The sequence below is a fragment of the Oryzias latipes genome, chromosome 16 (genome assembly GCF_002234675.1).
Source record: "Oryzias latipes chromosome 16, ASM223467v1".
In the NCBI taxonomy this organism is placed as follows: Eukaryota; Metazoa; Chordata; class Actinopteri; order Beloniformes; family Adrianichthyidae; genus Oryzias; species Oryzias latipes.
This window is the reverse complement of record NC_019874.2, coordinates 13,728,157-13,749,013: the sequence shown is the minus strand read 5'-3', so window position 1 is coordinate 13,749,013 and position 20,857 is coordinate 13,728,157. Positions and strand designations below refer to the sequence as shown.

At 40.4% G+C, this 20,857-nt stretch overlaps 1 protein-coding gene across 1 annotated transcript in view; it reads left to right on the top strand.

The window, feature by feature from the left end:
• LOC101167820 (CUB and sushi domain-containing protein 3) overlaps positions 1 to 20,857 on the top strand; it is a gene marked incomplete in the record, with an annotated part of 253,195 nt that overhangs the window by 9,288 nt on the left and 223,050 nt on the right. The window contains 1 exon segment of the mRNA XM_023964007.1: positions 15,133 to 15,355. Within this exon segment, the coding sequence (XP_023819775.1) occupies positions 15,133 to 15,355 (223 nt within the window).

Below are 20,857 nucleotides of genomic sequence, written 5' to 3'. Positions count from 1 at the left end.
AATTACCCCCACCGTGATAACAGGGTTTTAACTGGAGGAAGATGTTTTCCGGCAGAGTAAGATCAGTTCAGTAATAGTCTGCTCTTCTTTTCAGATGGAGGAAGACATATTGTTTTTCTGCGCTTCATTCCTGTTCCATTTTGAGGGGGGGGTACTAAAGTAGTGGTGTTGTTGTTTGTTTGTGAGATTGGAGGCTAGAGAGACAAACATCCTATTAGATGTGCTCTTGGCTCTCAGTTTGGTGTTCCACAGCAGCTCTCACAGTGGTGGTCTGGCATCAGGTGCAATCCGGCTCAGTAGCACTTTGAGGAGGTATTGGTTTTGAGCCATAATGCACTGTATCTGTTGGGAAGTAGCAGAAGAACAGAGAGCACACCAACTTTGAGCATTAGATATTATACTTGGCTACCAAACCTCTGTTATTTCTGTGTGCCATGGTGAGTGCTAAGTGTGTATTTGTGGATTGGCCAGCAGTGTTTAAGTGTGGCACTGTATTTGATTTAGTATTTTTCACCTCAGTGGTTGGCAATTTAAAACCAGCAAATGGAATATTTCAGAGCCCTTTTGCAGATTGCATTGACACACTTGTAAAGTAATAGTCATTCCCTGGAAAGCCTCTTTTCAATTTTTTTGTTGTGTGGAACCCATTTCTTGTTCATCAAGCATGCAGACAAGCATGGGAAAGGCCTATGATTATGCAGATTCTATCAGAATGATTTGTGAGGGTGCACTGCTATGCTGACAAAATCTTTCCCTATGGGGGCAATAGCTCAAAGTTTTTGTCTGCTGGTCTTGTGGTCATCTTTGTGGCTTTAGTGTTTTCCTGATGAAAAGCTTTTCATCCTTCAAAACTTGGAGCTTGTTGGAACGAAAAACTGTGAAATAATGTAGTGCAGAGCCGCAACATTAAGCATATTTTCATCCAAAAGAAAGAAAAACGAAGTCTTATTCTGAGTGGACTGAAAATAAAGACCCACTGTAATGAAAATTGTGTTTTGATGTTTTTAACATGTTCTTTCGGCAATTTTTTTCAGCATTGCTGTTTTTAAAAGCTTGTAGATGTGACGTAAATAATACCACAGCAAGCCACAAGCTCCCTGCTCCGCTCCATTCTGATTCATCCACTTATACACAAATAGATCCATGAATAACTTCGTTTTCCTCGTCCGAGCTGGCATCTGGCTCAAAAATGTACCACTGGATAGCTCTGATATTTCCCAAGATTTTTGCTTCCCTGGTAGTATTAGGTGAGGGGTGTGAGGGACTTTAAGCTGGCAGGAGAGTGTGTGAAAAAAAAGATGATGGTAAGGGGATGAGCTTACACCTGTCCTCCCCACAATTTCTATTGAACTACTACCACACTGCAGAAACTATGTCCTTGAAAACCACACAGGCTTTTCGATTTTGGCTAAAAATAGCATAATCATAATTAAAAGACCACTGGGAACACTTTTTCAATAGATGAAAAGGTGATCAGAGAGGGACTTTAAAATCAATTTCAGTAGTGCTGATTATAAAATGTCTTGGTGTTTTGTGAGGGTTGTGAAAACAACAAGAAAACAACCTCTTTGGAGCAAATCAAGCCTACCAACTTGCTTGACCTTTGTTTTGCTTGTAAGGTCTATCTTTACAGTCAGGACTCTGTAACCAGGCTACGCTGATGGATATCTCTATATTGGCTGACTCACCTTTAAGGTCAGGTGCAAATCATTGCAGTTATTTTTTTTTCCAACACCTTAACTGTGATGGCTTAGAGTGGTGCAATAGTCTACCGCACAGTTTCAGATAGGCCATCATGATAACAATGATGAAATGCCATCTGAAGCCAGGGTGGTCCTTTGCTGAGCAGACACCACTGTCAGCTGGGAGGTAATGGAGTATCCAGCGAATAGGAGACAACGCAGGCCAACATTCACATTCACACAAAAGTGGAAAGTGTGTTATTTGATAACACTTGTGTGTCTTAGGTAAATAATAAAACATGTAAAAGACCAAATCCAGTTTTTGGCTTTGCTGTCTTTTATTATGGTTTTTATTAGCTGTATTCCTTGAAGCTGTAAGCTGAACAGACTTACTTGGTCCCTTTTAACCAAACTAAGTAAGAAAACTCATAACTATGAATTAAAGTCTGACAAGTACATTTAAAAAAACTCTCTTAAGAGGCCTAATATCATCAGAGATGCATCATTCTACTCAGAGTATTTAGTGAAAGGACAGCTCTTTTCTTGGAAAAAGTGTTACAGAGCTAATAGCCTCCAAAAAGCAGACAGCTGACTAAAGAAAAAAGTTCACCTTGAGCCTTGCCAGTTGTGTGGCTCATGACATTTCTTGCCAAATGCTTCCACAGAAAAATACTGCATGTGTATATATTTATAGGTGAAGTAAATGTGAACTTCATTACAAAGCTAAATGACATTTTCATGGTAGAACCTGCTTATGCAGTAAATACTGCACAGTCTGGTCTTTTCACAATTCCCAGTTCATAAATGTCGCTGCAAGATGACACTTTAGGAGGGGTTTATATCTGCTTGTCCACAAATAAGGACAATGTAGGTATTTAAAGATGAAAAAAAGACTTTCAAATGCACTACTAAGACGTTTTAAATACCACTCAGATGATTTTTGATCATTGTAAATGATTTCCCAGTGGTCTTTAAATGATCTTTATTCCATTTTTGGCCAAAATACCATTTTCTATGACATAGTTTCTGCAGAGTACAGGGGTTTGTTAGAAATTCAGAGTAGAGTTGTGTGCTGGACCGTTAGCATGGAGCAATCCAGCCCCCCTTTCTCTCAGTTCTCTGTTTACTCTCTCCTGATCACACAGCCCCTCACACCCCCAACCTGACATTACTGGTGCAAAAAAAGTGGCAAGAAATATTGGAGCTATCTAGTTGTACAGTTTTTAACCCAGATGTCAGCTCAGACGACGAAAACCAAAAAGTACATGGATCTATTTGTCTATAAGTGGATGCATCTGAATGGAGCAGGGCAGGGAGTTTATGTCCCGGCCGGCGTATTTTCTACCAAACAAATACTATCTTTTTCCAAATGCATTTTTTCATCAGCTCCTGATTCAGAGCGAAAAACATGATTTCCTTTATGAATATCCTCCATCATGTGATAAATGCCACAAGACCATGTCAAAAACATAAATAACACAATTTTTATTGGAGTGCATCCTTAACTCTTGATTTGAGAAAGACACTGTGGGTTTATCTTTGCTTTTTTGCACCTGTTTTCAATTTTTATTTGATATCTTTAGTTTGCTATTTGCTGTTTCCTTCGTTTTGCAGGATGTTATGGTTGGTATGTGTTTGTTTAGGAACCCCATTTTGAAATGCCTTAATGCACAAAAAGTTTTCTTAAACCAGGTGGAAACTTAAAAGAAGTGTTAGTAGATATAAACAGATTTTTTTTCAAATGGCTGTGGAAAAAGATACACTCATTTTCGCACATTTTCGATTCAGCATAGTACATTATGTGAGTCACCTCAAGGTTTTTCATAGCAGATTTTGAGATTTTTAAGGGGAAGAAGTGAATAATGCACAATGTCACAGACATGACTCACATTGACAGATATGACAACACATTTGTGCAAAGAGGTGTTTGTTTTTCACACCGCTAGATAAGTTATTAATTTTTATAATAGAATGGGAATGACATGAGATGCTTTTTTTAAATATGTCTGTATCTATAAAGATATATGTATCTATATGTCTGTTTCCAGACTGGTTAACTAAAACTGGTCATGAATTCATATTCTAACTAACAAGGAAAGTAAATGAGGTCGGAGTGTGGGAGGATTCTTATTCACACACATAACATTGACCGCAGGTTGGCGTTTATAAAGAGACTCCAGCATGAAAACTAGTGATGTGGCATTTCGTCTTGAAGCTTTGAGGTGTGTGACGAGTAATGGAGGGGGTGTTTCCTTGAAGCGCGTATCGAGGTTTGTTTCATTTAGGGGAGGAGCAGAACATAATGACGTCCGAAGCTGCACTGCCCAGATGTAACACTGATTCATTAAGTGGTTCAGATTGTCAGTGTTGACAGCAGAATCCCCCAGGCTCCATTCAAAATGTGGGTGTTTGATTTAGAGCATGTGTGTCAAACTCAAGGCTCGTGGGCCAAATGTGGGGATAGTTCAAGGATTTTGGAGAAACAGTTTTTTAGGTATTTGTCTGTATCAATATACAAATGAAACACACACAGAGGCACCCACGCACACACACCTACACACCTACACACACAGACACGATTTCTGCAAAATGCCACACACTTCAAATTCATACCAACTGATATTTTTGCATTCAGTAGATGTCTTAATGGAGCATATGAAGCTGAACGCACATACTTCCAATAACTACACCCCACTCTGACTGTTTTACACACATTACACTACTGTTTACACACACTCTACATACTGCATTATGCAGCAGAACTCCCCACTCAGTTCTAAATTGACAACTTTTAATTACAATAACTGATTTTCATCTACTTCCACACACAATCTTTATTTATGCTGCACTTTATTGTATTCTATTCCATTCTACTTTAATACTAGTATTTTTATTGGTTACTTGTACATATTTTGATTTAAATTTGTAACATCACCACTCCAAGGCTGCTACAGTTTTGTTGTATTATGTACAGTGACAATAAAGGCTTGCTCTTCTTTTTCTTCTTCTCCTTCAAATAGCATTGCATTGGAGTGAACCAATTGGATAACAGGCTTCCATGCTTCATGAAGCTTTATCTGCCCATCAGTAATTAAAACATGCACATGGACAACCCTCTCGGGGCCCCCGGTCGCTCTGGGTGTCACCCGCTTCGGCTGCGGGGTCTGGGGTGGGGTGGGGTGGGGGGCTTGTCGGCCCTGTCCTGTGGGGGGGCGTTCTGGGGGGGAGGGGGGGGCCCATTATTAGTACGGGTCGGGGGGGCTAGCGGGTCGGGGTCTCCGCTGAGGCAATCAGTGGTTGCCTCGGCCGGTTGGCCTCCTCGGTCCCGTCGAGGCCTGACCAGAGCTCTTCTAGGGCCGGCGTCTGGGGGTGGGGGCCTGGGCTTGCTCCGGGGGGGGGCGACGCTTTCTGGCTCCTCTCTCTCTGTGTGGGGTGGGTGGTGCCGGGCCTGGGGTGTCGGCGCCTCCGGGGGTGGGCCCCTGGGCTGGGTGGCCCTGGCCCCTTTGCTGGGGGTGGGCTGGGGGACGGCTGTTTGACCACCTGGGGACAGTCTACCAGCTGTCCCCAACTTACCCCCTTCCTTATATAACCTCATATTAGGGTGAGGGGGTGGGGGGTCTAGCCTGCGATGCGCCTTGGGGGGGGGGCTACTTGGGAGTGGCCCCCCTCCTATGGTTGCCGTATGGAGTGGGCCCCCCCTCTTTCGGTTTTATTTGCACCTTAGACATGTAGGGTCCTTGGTAGGGGGGGTGCTTGGACATCACTGCAAGCAAGCAGCAGATGTCCGCCTGGCACCCTACCCGCCAATTTTAACCGCACCTTAGACATTTAGGGCCCCTTGGTGTGGAGGGTGAGGGGACATCACTGTGAGTAATCAGGAGATGTCCCCTTAGTGCCCTACTCGCCAATTTTAACTGCACCCCCCTTAGTACACACACCCCTCCCCCTTCAATATATACATTCAAACATAAACACACACACATGCACACAAACACCCTCTCAAACACCCATACACGCACACACATTTTACAAGGAAGGTGGGACCTGGGTCCATCTGTCCCCTACCCCTTCCCTAGTGGGGGGTGCGGGCCCCTTGGCGATGGCGGCCGTGTCCCTTGGGTGCCGGCTCCCTGGGCCCGGCGGTGCTCTCTCCGCACGGTGGGGGGGTTCATATTACACCTGAGCCGGGGGTGTTCGTGTCCCTGGGGGGTGGGTCCTGGTCCTTGCCCCTGGGCGCTGGGCCCCGCCAAACTTCCAACATGGCCGAGCCTGGTCGGGCCATATTTATAACATCACTTGTGGGCCGCCCTTTTTTCCCCGGGGTTCCCCCCTCCTGGGCGGGGGCGGCGGGCCCCTGCCTTGCTCCTACCTGGACCAACCGTGGGCCGGGTGGGTGGCTGCCTGGAGTGCGGAGCGGGTCTCCCTTGGGGGGTCCTGGCTCGTACCTGGGGTCGGGGCGGGGGGATGCCCGGAACTCCTGGGTGGTGGTGGGGTGCTCGTCTGGGGCTGTGGGCGTCCCTCTCCGGTGGGGCCCTGCGTTGGGCTCTTCCGGCGCGGCGGGGGGCTGCTTTCCTGGCTGGGCTGGGGCGGCGCTCTCTTTCCCTCTGCGCCTCCCTGCTCTCTGGCTCTGGGGGCCTCGCGGCGTTCCTGCTGGCCCTGGCCTGGGTGGCGGTCTTGGTCGCCCGGGGGGCGGTTGTTCCCTGCCTGTTCCCGTGTGGCGTTGGGGGAATTCCGGCTGCCGCTGCTGCTGCGGCGGGGGTATGGGTGTGGGGGTGGCTGGGCGCTCCTCCTCCTTCTTTTCACATTCCACCATCCATTTTAGAAGAACATAAACACTCACCTGAGCACAGGTGTTAGCTCACCTTTGCACTAATAGTTTGCATGATTGAATGAATGAAAGATTTCACACTAGTTGGTTTAAAGGCATAGGTATGCGTTCGTGAACACTATCTGTTTTGTGTGCATGTTGACATGTGGACATTTTTGCGGCTAGCAGGTGTGTTGATAATATTTGAGTGTGTGTGAACAGGCCCCGCCCTTTTTGTACTACATTTGAACCGTACCGTAACGATAAACAACCAGTAAACCTGTCTGCTCTATGCTGCTTCATGGTCTTACCCCCCTTCCCCTCCTATTATAAACCTCCTACCCCCCCCCTCTCTCTAACGTCCCTCTCTCTTCTTCCCCTCTTTCCTTTTCCGTCCGGTCCAACACCAAAAATTTTCAAACATGATTGAAATTAATAAAGTTTGGCCTCAATTACAAAAGGGGTTTATTCAGACATACCTTTGGTTTGTCTGAAGATGAATAACCCCTCTTGTTAAAATAAAATATGTCCAACACAAGAGGCCCTCAGCTCTCATCTGTTTGCCTAGCTGTTGGACAGGACAAGTTAAAAAAAAAAAAAAAAAAAAAAAAAAAAAAAAAACATGCACTGCTTTTACAAAACTTTTTTAAAACTGACAATTTTCTTGGATCTGCACATTTGTAGAAATTGTCAGGAACTAATGGTGAGGACCCCAAAGTGCAGTAGGTTAGGCTCGATGGCACAAACTTAAACTGTAATAAATTAACCCTGAACATGGAAAAGTAATGAACAAAGGCAGAAATAAAAGGGGGACAAAGCAGAAAACCAGATGCTTGAATATACTGAGGGTTATTAACCTAGATCAAGACAGCTGAGGATAATTGACTACCTGAACCTGGTGGGACTGACAGGGGGAAACACACACCCTCAAAACAGAAAGTTACAAGAACACAGACAACAGAACTGAAATCAACGGCGCAATCCTCATATTCACCTTGATCTACTGAAATCCACTGACAGTTTTATAACAAGGCTTCAGGTTGTCTTACTTAGACTTTCTTTATGTTCTACCTCTGTGTTTTTCCCACCTGACAGTTTAGTTATACTCTTGTTTAGTCATGTTATAATCAAATTAAATTTGTTCAATTCCATTCATTTAAGTTTGACCTTTTCTTTTCAAACCTACTCCTTGAAAAGACCTGTAGGACTTCTTCAACCACCAATTAATTCCAGTGTTGAAGATAAAGCATAACTTATCCCGGCCTCAAGGGCCGGCAACCTGCTGGTTTTCCAGAAACCCTGCCTCATCTGCTGTTGATTACCTGGATCAGGTGTGTTTAGCCAATTAGGAGCTTCAAAGGCAGGTTGATTGGAAAACATATAGGACACCGGCCCTTGAGGCCTGGAATTGGACACCCCCTGCCTTACAATGTTGATGCAAGGATGACACTATCTGCCATAAGAGGTGAGGCACATGCATTTTTATGCATTTATCTTATTAACCCCTTGATGTCTGAATTTAATGGCATATTTAATGACACACAGATGACTTATGTATTTGCTTCCATGTAGATGCTAAATTAAGGTAATTTTGGAGCTGAAATGGTTTGATGCATAGTTGCATCACTAGGCATCAGGGGGATAAATTAAATGATGAGGGCACAAACTTTTCAAGCTGTTTGCTAGAGGATTAAAATAGAACAACACATGTTTTATTGGTCTGAAGGACACACTAGCCAATAGACAGTTGAAGCAGATAAAAAAAATTATTTTCAAACTATTCTTTCAACTATTCAAAAGTGCGAATGCCCTTTTTAGATTTCAAGAAGATGAGCTTTTGAACTAGATCTAAACATTTTTTTTTTTTGATTTGAAATGGTTTATTTCAAGCAATTCAGTAGAAATAATACACAGCAGCAATATAAACATCAGTTATACATTCATACAGTAACTAATCAAACTTAGGATAATTAGACATATTAATAAATATTGCTTGAAAGGGAGTGGGAGGAAGCGAACTTATATAATCCCACCCCGATTATACTATAACCATTTTATTACATGATTTATCAATATCCGGTTCCCAGTTTTTATCAGACAGAATAAAAATCATAAAATATCGAAAAAGCACATGACAAAGATGAATTACTTAAGTATTACGTCAAAAATAACTATTTTAGAAATCAACATGGCAAATGCAGATCAGTCATCTGAACTATATGCAGATTATGTTACTTATAAAAGCCATTCATATGAATAAAACATAATACTATATCAGTAAAGCAGACAACACTGTTTCAGGAATTTTCATAGCAAAATTTCATCAAGTATCAAAAGTTAAAAACATGTGCAAAATTATGCTACATTAGGAAAGATTTTTGAATCAATTTATCAATTTTTGGAGAAAGTGAAGTAATATCATTAAAAGTCAATCAATTTAACAATTTTCAATAAGTGAATAATCATTTGTTTTACTTTTTTTTAATATTTTTTGTATTTTTTTTTTTTTTATAATAAAGTAATGCTATAGGGGAAGAGTAAAAAGGGTCCATAACTGTCGATTGTCCAAGGTTGGTATTTCTTCTTTTACTGATAACAGCTGATCTCCTGGGTTCAAAACAGAGTTTATAGTTCTCTTCCATGTTATGTCTGCAGACATTAGATTCAGGTCCATATCCTTCTTCAGCTGATATCAGCTGCGGTGAAAGTTGAGGTCAAGTTGTCTGCAGGACAGAACTCTGCTGTTATTCAGGTTACGTCAGACATACAGAGAAAGTGAGGAATCCACGTGTCATATTTCTTGAAATTATTTGGCTCATTGGTTTATTACTCCATGTTGTTTCAGACGACCGTGGTCAAGCACTTCTCAAAGTCTTTCATGGTGTTCACCACCAGAACCTTGGACCGGTCCTCTGGACCGAGCGGTTTGACGTAAATCCTGCAGCCTTTAACCCAAGTGTTCTCAATCTGCTTACGCTTCCTGAGAAGCCGTGCATGTTTTGAGATTTCAGCATTCCCTCTGGTCAGATGGTCGTTCAGATAAGCAGCCGAACCTTTCAGGTGTTTTCTTTGGGTCATCAAAGCTAGCTTGTGTTTGTGATTCACAAACCTGATGAGGATCGCTGGTTTATCCGTCTCCTTTCTCCTGGGGAGCAGGTGGCAGGTCTCGATGGTATTGAGATCCAGGGAAATCCCTTTAGATGTGAGAAATGAATGTATTTGCTGCTCCAAAGACGCTGCACCGAACTCCGTATTAGTAGCACTGCTAGCTACGCTAGCGCTAGCATTAGCAGTGCTAGCTCGAGGCTTGATTGGTACTCCAGTGAGAATGACATTATTCATCCTTACTTGCTGTTCCACATCGTCCAGTCTTTTCTCCAGAATCTCGACCTGATTTTCTCGCTGCTCGTTTTGAGCCCGAAATCTTCGGAACTCTTCCATCATATCCCAAAGGGGCGTTAGCTTAGCCGACACTTGTTCCATAAAACTTTTCAGCGTTTCTTGAATAATGTCAAGAGTCTTTTTGAGGTCTTCATATTCTTGGGGTTTCTTCGGGGGCATGGTCAGCTCTCTTTTTTGAAAATCAACCTTTTAAGTAATTTGAAGATAGTTGTATTCGCAGAGAGGCACGCCACGCGTCCTGCCGTGTAACCCGGAACCGGAAAGCAGTATATTTTCAAAACAAGTCATTTTAAAAGACCGGGTCCTGGTACATTTCAGCAGTCCGCCATTACTCAATGGTCTGTTTGCTGCCTGATACTAACTGGAATGGTAGTACACTCCTTTATGGCTCAATGCAAACTGACACAGTTTGCTGTTTACACTTATAGGCTTCTGCTATCGCAAGCTCACATAAGTGCATGCAGCGGTAATTTAAAATGCTTTGTTTTTGCCATGCTTAAAGGGAACCTTCTAAAATTCGTAATCCAGTTAAAACCTCAATATTAAAATCATACCCTCAATTATGCAAGAAGCATTTTTTTTATTAATTCATTTTTTTGCACACCCCTCTGCTTCATTAACTGTTTTATTTCTCCTCAAACTTTTGTGTTCACTTCTGGCAGACGGATCACATTCAGTTGTTCAGTTACACCCAGGAGGCAAAGTAAATTCAAAACATCTACAGAAAGCTCTAATCCAACAAAAACATTCACACAATTCAAATCAGCAAACCCCCACGGAAAGCTCACCACACTGAGATCTGCCTGCCATTTTCTTGTCTTTGTTTTGCTCAGCAAGTAAAAACAATCTCTCATTAGCATACAGAGTGTGCTAAAAGGTAGTATTTGTTAGTACTACTAAAAGGTCAGGGGTAAATGTAAGTATTTGCGAGCAGCTGGGACCACTCTCGAAATGCCTGTCAAGCAACCTGACTGCCTGCTGAGCTCGTTTTGTCTCTGCCTAGCTTGCATGATTTGAGACAGATTTATATTTCTGAGACACATTCTCCCTACTGTGTAACCACAGCGTGCTGTTAATTGGGTTTCTCGTCGCGATTTACGGACAGTGTTGCAATGAGGGACTAATATTGTGTTTCATAACCGAAGTGATGATCAGGGTCGGAGCTGAATCCAAAGAGGCGCGCAGATAAAATGCGTTCATGCATAACCTCCTATGAAAAGGAATTGCACGTTTCCTAATTTTCCAAAATATGTAACACAGCACAGGTCTAGAGTGTTCTACATAAAATTTGCTATGGAGATGGCTGTCCCTAACATATCACAAGTCAATGTGAATCGCAGCTATTAAATAAAGGTTTCAAGTTTGCAAAGCCTAGCTCAGAAGAAAAGAGGTGCAGGTTTTGCGGAACAGGAAAAGGGCATTGTAGGGAAGAGTGAGGAGAGATAAAGAAGAATTCTGCAAGCAGTTGGCTGACTTGGCAGCCGGTAAGAATAAGTTGAATGAGGCAGACAGAGGTTGAAAAGAGCAGAGCAGCAGACATAAGACATTTTGCAGCTTTGAGAACGGAATGATGAATGATAAAAATAAAATAGAAGTCTGTTGAGGAGATATTTTACAGACCCACTCCAATGTAAATTGTGTTTTTAACCTGTTCTTATGGCATTTTTTCATGATGAAAGTTATATATAGATAAAATCAAGTTTAAAATTGCATTTCTGATTATTTCTTTATTCAAATCGTTGTGAATCAGAAACCAATTAAAAAAATTCCATTGAAAAAGGCTTATAGATGTGATGTAGAAGCTTCTATGGCAAGCCACAAGCTTCCTGCTCCGCTCCATTCTGATGCATGTACTTGTAGACAAACAGATCGGTGTATGTCTTTATTTTCCTTGCCTGAGCTGGTATTTAGCTCAAAACTGTATGGCTGCATAGCTCCAATATTGGGGTTTTGACAGGCTGCAAGACAGCGGTAACAGTTTGATGACGGGAAGTGGGACATGCTCACACCACACCTATGGTCCCCCCAAAACTCAGAGGAACATTTTTAATAAACTACTGGCGCTCTGCAGAAACCATGTCCTAGAAAACAACACAGGTTTTTATTATTTTGGCTTAAAACAGCATAATCATACTTAAAAAACACCTTTTTTTAAAGAGAGGAAGCTCTTTCTCTGCAGAAAACCTCTGCTTTGTCATCCATTGGACTTTAAAACAAACAGTTGCCCTTCCAATGCTAAACAGACGTGCTACTACTGAAACAATTGTTTGATTTACAGGTTCTGAACAAACAGCAGCTGCACTGATGTACTTCTTGTAATGATCAGCCTCTTTAATACCTCAAACACTTACTGGTACTTTTTTAAGACTTTTGTGAGCCTAAGTGCCTCTGAGTCTAAGTAAAGATTTATAGATTTTTGTCAGCTGATTCTTGAAAAAGAGCACTTCAGGTTGGTGTAAGCTTGAACGGAAACCCCACTTGCAGTTACAAATCTGTGTGGTTGGAAGTCACTCCAGGTTCCCTTGATTTGCATCGACAGTCATGTGGCAGCAATTAAAAATGCATACCTCTGCTTTCATTTATTTTTCAGTTGGTTGTTTTTAATAGTTTTAGTAGAAAATGTTTAGGTTTTAGTGGCAAATCCTGCTCTAATGTTAAATTTGGCAAATTTAAGATTGACATTAATTAGCCTGTGCGTTTTTGATGAAAGCGCTCAAATAAAACTGCAATGCATAAAGTTCACATATTGTTTCATCAACAAATGCTGCAAAACGGAAAATCAACACACAGCTTAATGAAATGTGTTCTTTTGCTTTCACAGCTTTTTCCACAATAAGATTGCATCTGAAGCAACCTTTTCACAAACTTCACATTTACGGCCTTCCAAGAAGATAAAAAAAAAAAAGTTTTATGCAATTAAAATACATTGAAAATCAACCAAACACAGAAAGCTTTTTCTTTAAATAATACCGGGTCGTCAGCTGTGGAAAATTGGAGAAGAATGTTATAAAATGGTCTTATTATTCTTCTTTTTTGGCATGTCAACATTGTTCTAAGGCAACAGGATGTAAAACTCAATTTTGACAAAACACACAGTGCACATTAAAAGCTGGGGTTAGTTTTGCGTTTTTTGGGGGATAAATTTGAGGTAGAATTACAATAGACTAATCTTTTTTATCAATTTTATTTTTTATAAGTATATATTTATAAGTAAAATATAAGTATATATATTTTGGTTTACTCTAATAAAAGACATAAAAAATAAAATAAAATTTTCTAATTTCTGTTAAAATAAACATTTTTTTGCCTTATTTGTGATTTTGATGCACGATTGATAAGACCTGCTCTAGTCATTACAAACTTTAAAAGCCACAATTGAATGCAAACAATGTGTCACAGGTTGGATCACATTAACTCTGTTGGCGGCAGCTCAGTGGAAGAAATTTTCCACTATTACCCAGTTATTTGCTCTGTGGAAGCGGAAATGATTGTGTGAGAACATGAACAAAAAACAATGGCAAACATTTTTGCAAATGTGTGTCCAAACCACTTTGTGGTGAGATACAAGAAGACGTGATTTGGTAAGAATCAGGATTTACCTGGATATTGTTCTAGTTATGAAGGACTGTCTGAAAAAACTGCTAAACTTCTGTCAAAATTTGTATAAAATAATAAACAAATCAGCTTGTAAGGATGGAAATTAAATGTCAATCAGTTTCCTTAAAACATCAAATTATTTTTTGTTTACATTAATTTCAAAGAAAGAAATAAACATTATCAGGAAAAATTGCAACTCTAGGATGACTTAGAGGTCATTTGATTTCCATAACCAACCAATTTCTCAATTTTGTTTCCTTTTTTCTTGTTTTCATTTTATAATGTGTGTTTGGCCAATTCAATGCAAAGCATCCTCTGCCTACTGAGTGTGAAAAACTAATTACACTATGAGTAAATTGTGTGTGTGTGTGTGTTTTGGGGTGCCAACCATGCATCTTAATTAAGTTTGCATTTCATTAGACAACATGCAAGATAACCTCAAAAAAATTAAAGGGCACCATTTTTTTTTTTGGCAGTATGACAAAGTGTGTGCGGCAGGATGTCATTGTGGTGTTTATGCGAGTGTGGCGGGAAACACGATGTGGAAGTGTGGAGGCAAGTCTGATTTTGTGAAAACAGAACTAAACTTGGCAGGTTATTTAATTATAAGGTTTAGGGTTACTGAGCATCTGTACACAAACACTCACATCAACACAACTGACATATTATTGAAATTTGACATTGATGATTGTTTAAAGAGAAGAGATTATCTGACAGTTTAAAATATAAAGAACCAAAAATGATCTCCAGCAAAGGCTGTTAAGACTTTGTTGCACTAAATTAATTTTTATAGTTAATTGTTTTTCAAATGTCTTCTGAGTGTCAGTCTTAATATGAAAAATAATCAAAAGTTTTTTTCTCTTCTTAATCATAAAAGCTTTAGATTTTCTTTCATATATTTTTTATATTGAAGAGAAAAGTGTAGCAGAAACAAGAATATAAAACTTGACTGGATGTGAGCTGGTGAACAGGTTCTCCATTCAGCTTTTTACAGCTACATGTAAGATATAGTTTAAAAAAGAGAATTGTTTTATCCTGTAAATACAAATTTACTGATAATTGATTTCGCAGGATAAAAAAAAACAGCTAAAGAATATTTTCTGTTTCAAGGGGTGACCGTGGCGCAGAGATAAAGCGGTTGACCTCTGATCGGAAGATGGCAGATTCAGTTCCCGCCCTGCCTGCCCATGTGTCAAAGTGTCTTTAGGAAAGACACTGAACCCTGCATTGCTCCTGGTGGTTATAGGTTGGCACCAGTGTTAGGCAGCACAGCTGCCGTTTATGTGTGTGTGTGCACTGTGAATGTGTGAATGGGACTGACTGTAAAGCACTTTGGGCGTTCTAGGATGGTAGTGAAGCGCTATAAAAGCATACACATTTACCATTTAATGAACAACATAAGCCTAATATTTTCTGTCTTTATGGATAAAGATTAAAGCTTTCTGTATTTTGTTTAATGATGGACAATTTTTTTTAAAGATGTGTTGCAGATAATTTTACTTTCTTATTATAAGAGTATCTGTTGTTTTTAGTGTGATCTGTTGTTTTTTTGAGCCATGGTAACTCAGCAATTCCTTGTGGTGCGATCTACTAAAGTTCATTCTGACAATAATGCCTTAATGCTCCTTCTCTTTCTACCTTCAGGTTTCATCCATACCTGTGGAGGCACATTGAAAGGAAGGAATGGGACGATAGAAAGCCCCGGGTTTCCATATGGATATCCAAATGGAGCGAACTGTACCTGGGTGATTGTTGCAGAGGAAGGGAATAGGATTCATATAGTTTTTCAATCTTTTGCTGTGGAGGAGGAATATGACTTTTTATCTTTGTATGACGGGCATCCACATCCAGCTAACTTCAGAACAAGGTAAGGACGCTTCTCTGAAGCTCGGCGCCTTGAAGGCTACGTTTGAAGACGGGGAGGCAGAGATGGGAAGATGTAAGGAATGAAAGGTCATCTTTAATGTGCACAGGACAAAAAAAACGTCTGTTATTCTCAGCGAGGTGTTAGGCAGGTCAAAGGTGTGGTGTGACAAAAAAGTTTTGCGTGTCAGCTCTTTTCTGAACATGCTTTGTGTGCAGCTAAACAGAAGAAACCAATGTATCTTGGTGAGATGCAACAACTAAAAAACGTTGTCTTTTCTTTAGTTGGTCCACCTTATTATTTAGCTCAATTATCGTACACTTCAAATATTGTTTAAAATGTTCCAGATTGATCGAGCATTTGCGTGCAATCCATAAGGAGGCAGATGATGCATTTTTAACAGCAGGCAAAACCATTTTCTGGTCACCTTTCACTTTAAAGGTGGACACAGAGGGGTAGAAACATGACCATCAGACTCTGCTTTTGTCTCTGAACAAGCAAACAACTGTTAAGTGAGTGTTTTCCTGGATTCCTACAACAGCCTGACATTCAAGCTCTGTGGGACTCAGCTTTTTTGCCACTTCTGCTGCCCTTTAAGGATTTTTGTTTTGCAGAATAATTTGTTCCATCTTCTGTTTCGTTTTGGTACTGCACAGACATTTGCAGTTTACATTTTTACAATTAGAAAAGGTGCTAGCTGTCCACAGAGGAATGCTTATAAATACCAGGCAGATCCCACCAAATATTAACAATCCTAGAATTTGGCAAATAGATTTGGCTTTGAAGTAGATAGGCTGATCATTGTTTTTGTCAATCTTTCTGATTTAAATCCTGCTTTTAAAGAGATATTTTTATTTGGCATGGGGAAAAAGTAATAAAGGATTCCGATTTTTCCTCATTAAACCAGACTGCTGAAGGAAGCCTCCATTGACAGATAAGAAGGAAAGTCGTGTTTCATTAGATTATCTGGGATGATTGAGTACTGAACGAACACAGCTTTTAAAAGCCTTTTAAACAGACATCATAGCAAGAGTCTGCCTCTCAGCTCCTATTCACCAGCAAACACCTTCATCATAGCTGAAAGCAGAGTTGACTGTAAAACTCTATGAAAGCAGAATCAAATGATTTTGCCCCATTTATACGTCTCGGCTTCAGTGGAACTGGGAGGAGGTCATATGTTAATACAATGAAGGATATACAGACTGGAGTGGCAATGAAGGCAGATAATAGAGGCAGAATTGGTACTGCAGCTTTAGCGGCCGAATCACTTCAAAAAGATTGTGTGGCACATTTTATTCCTTTTTATTTATTTGTATCAAACTGCAATAAGCTGTCAAAAAGTCAAAAGTCAAAAAGAAAAGAAAACATGAACAGGTTGGGTTAAGTTTAGTGGAAAAAAAAAAGTTCAGTGTAAAAAAGGTCCCATTTTAAAATAAAATGTCCTGTGTGGCTGGTTCGGTGCAGTTATTATGAATCTTTTCATTGCTAGAATGTTTATTTAAAAAAAAAAAGAAATACTGTTGCCATTTTGGTAAAACAACAATATTCTAAAAGAGTTAAGTAGGGATGGGTACCGTGCCCCGGTATTGAAACAGCCCCGGGGCCGCATTTTTCAAGACCGCAGTATCGTTAAGATCTGACCTGAACGGTTCTGCTATCGGTACTGGAGAAGTTACTTTTTATTTTTTTTTTGTGTGTGTGTGTCCTACAAAATATAAGCGTTATCCGCCATATTTAACTCACCAAGTCAGTCAATTTTCCGTTAATTAATGATGATATTAATTTCGGTATTCTCGTTGAAGCGGAGAGCTCTGTCTGTCTATTTGTGTGCACGGGGGGCGGGGCTGTTGTTCAGACAGCACGCGCCGCGCGCGCACACACAAGACAAGGCAGCGCACACACAGTCAGTTGTAGGGGACACGTGAGCACCCTAGACTAGGAACTAACGTTTCTGCGTAAAAATTAAGTTTGCCTACCATGCTGTCACCTTGCTACTACGATGACCGTATGTTGCGCTGTTTGTGCAGAACAGGCTGGGGCAGCGGGAGGGGTGGTGGTGTGGGGGGGGCGTTGCACGCGGAGCATACAACAAACAGGTAGAGAGGCGGGGCTTAGACTCACCGCTTATGATTCCAGACCCGCGACAAACTATCAGCTGCTTCCTAATACTTAAAAATAATTAATAACTAATGATAGTTGTCATCCGTAAAATTAATATCATTTATTGGGTTTACTGGATTTAAAGAAAAATAAATGGAGTTGGCAAAATAGAAATGAGTCTGCATCAAAGTGAATTTGTTTCCATCATTTAACTTAACTTAACTTAACTCTGGGTGTTTGACAGACAGAAAAGTCTATTCAAGGTTGTGGAAAATGGACAAAAGATCAAATGAAACATCACACTCATAAAGAATAAAAATAATTAGATTAAATAATTAAATGAATATCCTGTCTGGAACATTCTCATGTATAAAGTAAAATGTTTTGTTAAAAAAAACAATGTTGTTGCATTGTGAGGAAATAAAACACTTTATGTTCTTAATTTGTTATTTATTTATTATTTTTCGTCCTCAAAAAGTACCGATAAGAGTACCGATAAGAGTACCGGATCGATAAGCAGTATCGATAAGAGTAGTAGTATCGTTAAAACCTTAACGATACCCATCCCTAGAGTTAAGACTCCTCTTCTTGATTATTTTCAGTTTTCAGTTTTCCTCAATTGCAAAACATCTCAGTTAACAGTTTGTCATAAGCAATTCATACAGTAACCAGATTTTATTAAACTTAAGCTTCAACAATCTGTTTTTGATTATGGAGCCAACTTGGAAGAACCAAATGTTGCAGTTTATTTAAAAGTGCACTGAAAGCTGGCATTAGAAGGGAGCAATTTCCCACTAATTACTATGTAAAAACTAAAACGTACACCAAAACAAATGAATGTATTGTATGGTTTCAACGTTTCGTTTCATTTTTTATTGCTTTGTTTTATACGCATGGCAATTAGGGGGGTTATCTCTGCTATTTTGGCTTAATTAGAACTGAAATTTGAGATCAGTTTTTGTGATTGGCATTTGAATGAACCAAATATAACCCTTTAGATGTCTACAATTCGCTCATTTCTGAAATGTCAATTGTGTGGGGGGCTGCATGGCGGCGCAGTGGTTTGCGCTCTCACTTCACAGCGCAAAGGTCCTGATTCAAATCCCAGCTGGGGCCTTTCTTTTCTGAGTTAACACGTTCTCCTCATGCATGTGTGAATTTTCTCCAGGCAATCCGGCTTCCCATAGTCCAAAAACATGCTTTATAGGTTAGTTGGTTACTCTAAAACAGGGGTGTCAGAATTCAGGCCTTGAGGGCCGGTGTCAAACAAGTTTTCCAACCAACCTGCCATTGAAGCTGCTTATTGGCTGAACACACCTGATCCCTGTAATCAGCTGCAGATAAGGCAGGCTCTCTAAACCAGCAGTAGGCTGGCCTTCGAGGCCTGGAGACTGACACATCTGCTCTAAAGTCCAGGTGTACTCCGCCTTTGCTTAACAGGACAGGCTCCGGCAACCTTGTTACCCTGAAAGGGATATAGCAGGTTAAGAAAATGGATGGATGGATAATTGGGTGAAGAACACTCCAACTAAAAGTGGCTGCATCACTTCAGGCGTCATAGTCCTTGTTTAAAACCCCATGAGTGATGTCAGAGATTATTGATCCAGTGTGTACAAGTCTATGATTTCATCCCTAAGTCTCTATGTGAGACCAGTCCTCTCTTTTTTTTTCTTTTGACAACTCAAAATAAACAAGTTAAATCAGCTTTACCAGGATAATTATAGATTTATATGTAGTTTGTATGACAGCCCATTTTTTAGAGTTAAAGAGTTAAATATAAGAATTCTATTTTTGAACTCACCTCTGTGTGCAAACCCGGAGGAGACTTTAAAATAGCACTCTCCTTCGTCTTGCAAATAATTTGCTTCCATGTCAAGATAAAATAAAATGTAGATGTGCAAAATAAATTCCAATTCCCTGAACAACCTTCAGATGTATTCTATTTTTTGAGCTGCCTGAAGTCAAACATTCCATCAAAAGACCTGAGAATGGCATAAAACAGTTAATCAGCAGTACAAATTGTGAATATGAAATGGCCAATACAAATCCATCCATTCATTTTCCATGTCCACCTCCTTTTAATTCAATTTTTAGAGACCCCGATGAAGCCAACAGCAGCTTTCAAAGGTAAAGGCAAAGTACATCACAGATATATTACTAGTTCATCAAGGAGCACATAAGGAAAAACAGGCATTGCATAGCCATTAGGAGGTGACGATGCTCTTTGCTTCAGCAGCTCGGTGACAGCATGATTCTACCTACCTGTCTTCTACTGTAGCAGGTAACAATTGGTAGGTAACTTAATTTATCTAATCTCAAGTAACCCTATTCCTGTTTTCTGCTTGAAGTGGTTTTGAGAAATGCTTTTCCGAAGTTCCGTTAACATTTTTTTGCCTTTTATAAATCAAAGCCTTCTGGTCTTATTATTCTTTTTTTTTACAAGCCATCCAATGCACCATTTGGAAAAAACAAAGCAGAACAAAAATAAAAACGCAAACACAGCTGACACTTGCGACCAATGTGCCTGTTCACAAAAAAAACCCTGTCACCCAAGGATTCCCCCAGGTGACAGAATCCCTGAGCTATTTTGCCTCAAGCAGTGACTATTCCCTCTTGCAAATAATCATAGCTTGGGGAGCAGCACTTCCATCTATTCCCAGGCAAAAAGTGACATGAAAGGTTTTCTATGAATATCATTTGAGGAAAAAGAATACAAACCACTTCATAACATGGTTTTGCAATCTATACAATGAAAGAATCTTTTCACTAAATGCTTTGTACCTGCTTTGTTGAAACAATTGGTTGCAGCATGAACAAGTTAGTGCAGTACATAAATAAAAACAGATTCCACAAACTCTCAGTGAACAGGTTTACTGATGCTCACTATCTCAGTTTTCTTCAGTTTTAGTGCAAGTTAAGGTCTTTGGTAAAGTAAACCAGAATGGAGATATTTTACATCTTTTAAGCAAGCAATACCTCAGTCACCACTGCCTTTACGGGTGGATACGGGCTGTCTGTGGGTGAAAAAGGGGCAAACAAGGATGCATGAAATGGTGAGATCGTAGACCACTTAGTGAGCACCGAGAGTGAAAATGTTCATTTTTTTTTAAGGAGCATACTGTGGATTATATGTTTCAGGAAACACTTAATTCATTTTTCAACCCCCCCTAAAACCTATGCTCTACGCAAGGGCCCGTTTGTGCTTTTCAAGTGATAAGTGGACGCTCCTTGCGCGTTCATTGCATCCTCCGTGCTTGCAGCCTGGTTGTTACAAATGAGAAAAATGAATCAGGGTGTAGAAAATGTGGGCATCCTACGGGGTCCCTTTAAGATGTGGCCGCACCTGTCTACCACCCTCTACTCGCCCGGACAACCCAGAAACCTGCATCACCCATACCCGTCGTG